Source organism: Erpetoichthys calabaricus, chromosome 15, assembly GCF_900747795.2.
Source record: "Erpetoichthys calabaricus chromosome 15, fErpCal1.3, whole genome shotgun sequence".
NCBI lineage: Eukaryota > Metazoa > Chordata > Cladistia > Polypteriformes > Polypteridae > Erpetoichthys > Erpetoichthys calabaricus.
Genome location: NC_041408.2, coordinates 71978102 through 71986342, shown reverse-complemented (window position 1 = coordinate 71986342; position 8241 = coordinate 71978102). Strand labels below are relative to the sequence as shown.

At 38.9% G+C, this 8241-nt stretch overlaps 1 protein-coding gene across 1 annotated transcript in view; it reads right to left on the bottom strand.

Annotated features, from left to right (window-relative positions):
- Positions 1-4951: 4951 nt before the first annotated feature.
- The window catches only part of cenpk (centromere protein K), a 34774-nt gene continuing 31484 nt past the window's right edge, over positions 4952-8241 (bottom strand). Inside the window, exon 11 of the mRNA XM_028820509.2 lies at positions 4952-7172. Within this exon, the coding sequence (XP_028676342.1) occupies positions 7014-7172 (159 nt within the window). The 3' untranslated portion in view covers positions 4952-7013. The remainder of the gene's footprint in view (positions 7173-8241) is intronic.

Below are 8241 nucleotides of genomic sequence, written 5' to 3'. Positions count from 1 at the left end.
ATCATCGAGCTAAAGAATTCACAGGGAGAGAAGAGATTTTGGGACACACTACATCTTTTTTTTTTTGTAAACTACTAGGGGTCTGTGCCCCCTGCTCGCTTTGCTCGCCCTCCCACGGATTTGGTTTACCGGATACACAATTTAAAGAGATTGTTATTTTCATTTCATTCATTTTTTATTTCTTGATATTTGGCAGTAATAAAGCTGTAGTGAATGAGTTATTCCAACCCAATGCACCTCTGCCTCTCGTGTTGTGAAGAGGGGGGCTAAACGCACACTAAAGATATGCGGTCGCTCCTCCTAAAACCCCCTCTTAAACGGTGATACAATGGGAAACAAATAGTTTATTTTATCTCCTCTGTGCTCGATCGGCTGGCTTGCTGCTGCTTGTGCGTCATCTGCATGTCGTGCTGTGCGTTGATCATTTAAAAGCCTGTACAGCAGCTGTCCTTTTGTCACTTTTCCTTGTCTCGCGGGACGTTACAGTGTCTCCAAGAAAATCACGTCTCAACCCATTATTATAATAGAGAGATGTATTTTACTCACCTTACCTATGATTTCATTACGAAGTTCTTTACCCTTTATTTCCAAAACTTTCCCTCAGATTCACTCCATGACTGATAAATATAACTGGATTGGAGGTTTTACTCCCAATATGTGACTGTGACTTCTATGGTGTACAGGCAGAGGAGAACGTGGAGACAGTAATATCCTCAATAAGGTCAATTTACAGCTACCAGATAGTGATGGGAAGTTCGGATCATTTTACCGACTCGGACCTTTGAGTCTCGTTCAGCAAAATTAACGAATCTTTTTTCGAGTCATTTCGTTCATTTTAGCAAAATATAATTAAAATGTTACCTGTTACCTCCCTAACACATCTACTGCTTACACAAATGTTGATCACACTACAAACAAGACAAACTATAATGCTATAAGAAACAGAAAATATTAATTCATTGTTTACCTGGGTCTTTAGTCTATGATTCGCTACTACTGAGCCGGTAAGTGGTCACGTGACAAAAGAACGAACGACTTGAAAGACTCGAGGAATGAACTAATCAATTCTCTTTCCGGCTCAGACTGCATAGGTTAAGCTTATGGGGCTGTCATGTGATGAACGAATGACTCGGAAAAACCCGAAGACTCGAAAAAACTATAGAAAGTTGCGCAAATGTGCATGCGCGACTGAACGAATCACTCCCACGAGACGACTCGTTCTTCCCAAGTCACATTAAAGATTCGTTCAAAATGAACGAATCGTTCAAGAACGACCCATCACTACTACCTGAGCATTAGAACAATCTGGACAAGAACAGGCCATTCAGGCCAGCAAAGCTTGCCAGTCCTATCCACTTATTTCTTCAAAAAAACATCAAGTCAAGTTTTGAAAGTCCCTAAAGTCTTACTGTCTATCACACCTGCATTATTATCATTCTTTAATTTAATATTATTTATTGTATCAGTATGCTGCTGCTGGAGAATGTGAATTTCCCATTGGGATTAATAAAGTATCTATCTATCTATTTATCTATCTATCAAGTCAAGTTTTGAAAGTCTCTAAAGTCTTACTGTCTATCACACTACTTGGTTGCTTATTCCAAGTGTCTATCGTTCTTTGTGTAAAGAAAAACTTCCTAATGTTTGTACGAAATGAACAACCCTTAACAAGTTTCCAACTGTGTCCCCATGTTCCTGATGAACTCATTTTAAAGTCACAGACTCAATCCACTGGACTAATTCCCTTCATAACTTTAAACACTTTAATCATGTCACCTCTTAATCTTCTTTTGCTTAACCTTTCCTCTTAATTCAACCCCTGTAGCCCTAGAATCAGCCTAGTCGCTCTTCTCTGGACCTTTTCCAGTGCTGCGATGTCCTTTTTGTAGCCTGGAGACCAAATCTGCACACAGGACTCCAGATGAGGCCTCACCAGTGTGTTATGAAGGCTGAGCAGAACCTCCTGTGACTTGTACTCCACACATCAGGGCGCTATATAACCTGACATTCTGTTAGCCTTCTTAATGGCTTCTGAACACGGTCTGGCAGTTGATAGCGTTGAGTCCACTAAGACTCCTAAATCGTTCTCATAAGGTGTACTCTTGATTATCCGACTGCCCATCGTGTATTCAAACCTAACATTTTTACTTCCTATGTGTAATACAGTTAGGTCCATAAATATTTGGACAGAGACAACCTTTTTCTAATTTTGGTTCTGTACATTACCACAATGAATTTTAAATGAAACAACTCCGATGCAGTTGAAGTGCAGACTTTCAGCTTTAATTCAGTGGGGTGAACAAAACGATTGCATAAAAATGTGAGGCAGCTAAAGCATTTTTTTAACACAATCCCTTCATTTCAGGGGCTCAAAAATAATTGGACAATTGACTCAAAGGCTATTTCATGGGCAGGTGTGTTCAAGTCCGTCGTTATTTCCTTATCAATTAAGCAGATAAAAGGTCTGGAGTTGATTTGAGGTGTGGTGCTTGCATGTGGAAGATTTTGCTGTGAACAGACAACATGTGGTCAAAGGAGCTCTCCATGTAGGTGAAAGAAGCCATCCTTAAGCTGCAAAAACAGAAAAAACCCATCTGAGAAATTGCTACAATATTACGAGTGGCAAAATCTACAGTTTGGTACATTCTGAGAAAGAAAACAAGCACTGGTGAACTCAGCAACACAAAAAGACCTGGACGTCCACAGAAGACAACAGTGGTGGATGATCGCAGAATCATTTCCATGGTGAAGAGAAACCCCTTCACAACAGCCAACCAAGTGAACAACACTCTGCAGGGGGTAGGCGTATCGATATCCAAGTCTACCATAAAGAGGAGACTGCATGAAAGTAAATACAGAGGGTGCACTGCAAGGTGCAAGCCACTCATAAGCCTCAAGAATAGAAAGGCTAGATTGGACTTTGCTAAAGAACATCTAAAAAAGCAGCACAGTTCTAGAAAAACATTCTTTGGACAGATGAAACCAAGATCAACCTCTACAAAAATGATGGCAAGAAAAAGGTATGGAGAAGGCGTGGAACAGCTCATTATCCAAAGCATAGCACATCATCTGTAAAACACAGTGGAGGCAGTGTGATGGCTTGGGCGTGCATGGCTGCCAGTGGCACTGGGACACTAGTGTTTATTGATGATGTGACACAGGACAGAAGCAGCCGAATGAATTCTGAGGTGTTCAGAGACATACTGTCTGCTCAAATCCAGCTAAATGCAGTCAAATTGACAGGGCAGCGTTTCATGATACAGATGGACAATGAGCCAAAACATAAAGCCAAAGCAACCCAGGAGTTTATTAAAGCAAAGAAGTGGAAAATTCTTGAATGGCCAAGTCAGTCACCTGATCTTAACCCAATTGAGCAGGCATTTCACTTGTTGAAGACTAAACTTCAGACAGAAAGGCCCACAAACAAACAGCAACTGAAAGCCGCTGCAGTAAAGGCCTGGCAGAGCATTAAAAAGGAGGAAACCCAGCATCTGGTGATGTCCAGGAGTTCAAGACTTCAGGCTGTCATTGCCAGCAAAGGGTTTTCAACCAAGTATTAGAAATGAACATTTGATTTCCAGTTATTTCATTTGTCCAATTACTTTTGAGCCCCTGAATTGAAGGGATTGTGTTCAAAAAATGCTTTAGTTGCCTCACATTTTTATGCAATCGTTTTGTTCACCCCACTGAATTAAAGCTGAAAGTCTGCACTTCAACTGCATCGGAGTTGTTTCATTTAAAATTCATTGTGGTAATGTACAGAACCAAAATTAGAAAAAAGTTGTCTCTGTCCAAATATTTGTGGACCTAACTGTACTTTACATTTACTGACATTAAATTTCATCTGCCACAAATCTGCCCAAGTCCGTATGCAATCCAAGACTTTCATGTTCAAACACTCAAGCAAGCAAAATGTTCACTTTTTTGACTGTTTAAATAACACCACAGAATGTTTTTTTTTTCCCCCCAAAAGTTCAAATGTGCTGTATCACAGAGGAATTTGGAGAAACATGGAATTAACTTTTATTGAATTTAGCATCTTTAATCGCTTAATGATGCAGACACATTGCATTAGTTCACTTGAGCTGTTGCTTCTCGTTTCATTGTCCTACCACAGTTGGCCAGCATTGATGGACTTCACTTGCCCTTATGTTGCTTTTCCATCATTGTAAAGTCCTGGTGAAACCTTTCATCATGTTTGCCACTGACTACATCAGAATTAGCAGGAAGGAAGTCCAAATGTGAATACAGAAAATGCATCTACTGTATAGCGATACAGTATATAGCACTTTATGATTTTGTATGCTTGAAGCTGAATGTAGTTTGGCGCACTGTAGTTGACAAGAAAATTCTCAACATCCTCGAGTGCCTACCGTAAAATTTTCTTCCAACCCCACTAGCAAACCTTCCAACCGCTTGTCATTCATGACGGGTCGGATTTGTGGACCAGCAAAAATGTCTTCTTTAATCCTGGCGTCGGTTATTTGTGGAAACGTCTGTCTCAAATACTGAAATCCATTCACCTTGCTTCTTTGGTTTCTTTCGCAAATGTTTTCATCAGTCCACGTTTTACGTGAAAAGGAGGCAAAAATATTATTGCTGGATCAAAAAGTATTTTATGTGTTACGTTTTTCTTAACATAACAAGACTCGAACATGGCTGTCCCATTCGCAGGACTTGGTATATCTGAGCTGCATTCCTAGTAGCAGTGCCACTACGTTTAGACCACCACAGATGTTTGCAGTGGTAGTTGGCACACTATAGATGTATACTTATTATTCTAGAGGAAATCAGCAGGCCAAAAATCAATAAGGTACACCCAAAGTGTTCAAGGAAACAAAAGTCGCCATTGCTCAGTGTTATCTATTGACAGACGACCTACAGTACTTCACCTTTACAAATGGTCTTTGTGAGCTTTGGGGTTTACAATCAAAATACAGACAGAAACAGGACCCGTAAACATCACTTTTAATGAAAGGATATTCACAAGCTTTTTAAATACTATTGTAAGTTACTATACATTCAAGCTTGTACTTTATAAAATGACCATTATGTACATCTTAGAATAAAAATACACTTGTCATTGTCCATAAGATACTTTGAACACAATTCATTTTATAATGTTTTTCACATATTTAAGCTCAGAGCACTGTACATATATAAAAAGGCGGTTAATTTAAACACTAATTACAATATATTTTACAACAAAGCAGGATAATAATTTGAAACAAAACATACAACATAAAATGGCACAAATAAAAAATCCAAGTAAAACGAAAGCAATTCTAAAAGTTGTTAAAATCCTTAAAAGCTAAATAAAACAAACTTATCTTGAATTGTTTCTTAAAACAGTCAAGCATCAGGGTGTTTCTGATGGCTGCTGGGGAGCACAAGTAAAAAGTTCTCTCCTCCATGGATCTCAGTTTGTGGCCCACAGGAGTGAGAATGCATGAGGGAACGTAGGGTTTGACAAGAGCACGGATGAAATGAAGAGTCGTGCCATGGACTGCCTGCCTGCCTTTAATACATTTGAGTTTACAAAGTAGGGTGTTGAAGAACGAGAGCTTACAGAGGGGGTAAGACGCTTCAGTGATATACCAGTAAGAATGTGAGCAGCACACTCACTGGAGCTTCTTAAGAGAATTTACTAGCAGACCAAACAGAAGCACATTAAATAATCTAAATGAGAGCCATGAGGAAGCTTTTCAGCAGCAGTTAGTGCCAGAAATGGTCAGAGTCTTGCCATATTACGAAGATGGAAAAAAAAGGAAATTTTGGCAATATTTTAGCTTTTAAAACGTTGCTCATTACACTAGCCTTTATGACCAGTTTTTATGCATCACTTTATAGTTTCTGTTTCTCACTCATCCATTTTCTGAACCCACTTATTCCATCACAAGTTCCTAGAGTACTGAAGCATATTCTCAAAGAACTGTTTGCCAAAAAAAATCAGTTTCTTAATCAACATGATTTGTCAGTCATTGTCCAACCCGCTATATCCTAACACAGGGTGAAGGGGGCCTGCTGGAGCCAATCCCAGCCAACACAGGGCGCAAGGCAGGAACAAATCCCGGCCAGGGCGCCAGCCCGCCGCAGAACATGATTTGTGTTTTACATTATTACAAAATATTTTGGAGTAGTGGGCACATTGCATGTACGCACTGGTACATACAAGCAGCTTAATCAACTGGCACCCCGTCTAGAGTTGGTTCCTGCCTTACACCTGAAGCTGCCAGTGTAGGCTCCAGAGACCCCTGACACTCAAATGAATGAAAACAGATGAATGAACAATATTATCAACAAAGCAAGAGAGTAATAAAGTGAAGAATTAAACATGCCACAAAGTTATCAAAACATGTTTCAGAATTCTAGGTCATCAGACGTGATATAAAGATGAAACACAGAGACGGCTGCCGCTGTCTCTCAAAGTAATGCCGTCAGCTACTGTTATGTAAAAGCTGGTGCTTCATGATAAAAGTGAAAATAACATTTTACATCGGGCCAAGTCATAAAAATTTTGTCTCCATCACATTTTATGAAAATCCTTTTTCCAGACTACCCAAGTTCATTAACATCTTGTACTTTTAAACCTACAAAGCTGCCTGTCAACACAACCACAGCACCTTTGGACTGAATGGAAAGGTGTCGATTAAAGCCCTTCACAATCTTGAGGAATAAATAACCAATAGCACCGTTGACACCACTTCTGTGTAGCCAAGTTAGTACATTTGTTAGTTCTTGTTTAAATGTACCTTTGCTGCATTGTGCATTATTTGGGTTGCTAGATGCTCACACTGATGATGCGGGTTTGCACTTAAAAACGGTCTTCTTCTTTGCAGATCAATTTCTCCATATCCTTAACCATTTTGTGAGAAAAACTGGCCATAGGGTACTAAGTGCAAGGCAGGAGTTGACTTTGCTTAACTGCATGACACTTTTTATTTTTGTACACAAACAAGACAACATATTCACGCAGAATGTGTAAAAAAAAATGGATAGGAAAGAAATATCTTTTACTGGTGAAAAGCTTCCATGCGAATTTTGTTTGGGTTTTCAGGGTGTCTTAGCGCAATTCCAAATCGAAGCAGCATCTCAATATATGGAGGCCAAAAAGTGTCGTCAATAGTAATATATGGGTCATGAGGCATTTCGAGGATTTTATTCATAAGAGTCTGTAAAAATTAAAATGACATGTTTTAGCAGTTTTACACCATTCAAAAGAAACACAGCTACTTATTTTTACACTTGTTTATAAACAGAAGTCAGCTTCTCTCTCTGTATGTACCTTTGCAGACTTAAAACTGAAAAGAAACTTTCATACAGTTATTAAGTTACACTTCAAATGAATGAGAATCAGAATAAAAAAAGCAAGAGTTCACTTTAAAAACAAAACAGAGCAGATTAATTATCAAATTTAAATGCAAACAAGTACTTGTTAGTCATAATTCATAAAATCAAACAATGAACACTTTTAATACTTTCAAATCCGGATTTCAACTTTACAGTTTACAATCGACCCTTGATACACGACCGGCCTGACATGCGAACAACTTGCTTTACGACCAAAATGTTTGTTTTAAATTACGACCAACATCTTGCGTTACGACCCGAATGCGGTCACGTGTATCCGCTTGTGCGATTGTAAACAAACAGCCGAGAGCGTTTGTAAGGGTCAGTCGGAGCCCAGATACATGTGTTTGTGGACGTAATTTCGGTCAGTGCACTGATTTATATAATTTATTTCGATAATTGCTAAGGAAGGAAGCGAAGCTAATGAAGATAAAGAAAGCGATCACAATCGAAACGAAGAAGGAAATTGTGTGGAAATATGAGAGTGGCGTTCGTGTGACCGATCTCACTAATATGTACAGCTTGTCGAAATCCACTATCTCAACAATTTTACAAAGAAAAGATTTGTATAAGGAGGCTCCTTCCAAACAAAAACCACCTTCCATTTCATTCTCCTCCTCCTTCCTTCCTGCCAGCCAAAGATGTCAACTTAAATGGTGAATACAGTATGAAATTGTTGTTTCTGGTAGGCTAGGCACTTTTTATAACTTTTTGGTTAGTACATTAGAAAAAGTATTGGTGTTTTTGGTAAATTATGCACATTATACAACTCTTTTCTATTAAAAAAAGTTAAGTAAGTGTTGCTGTGGGCGGTTCAGAACACATTAAGGGCATTTCCATTATTTCTTATGGGAAAAATAGTCTTGACTTACAACCAACTTGAGTTACAAC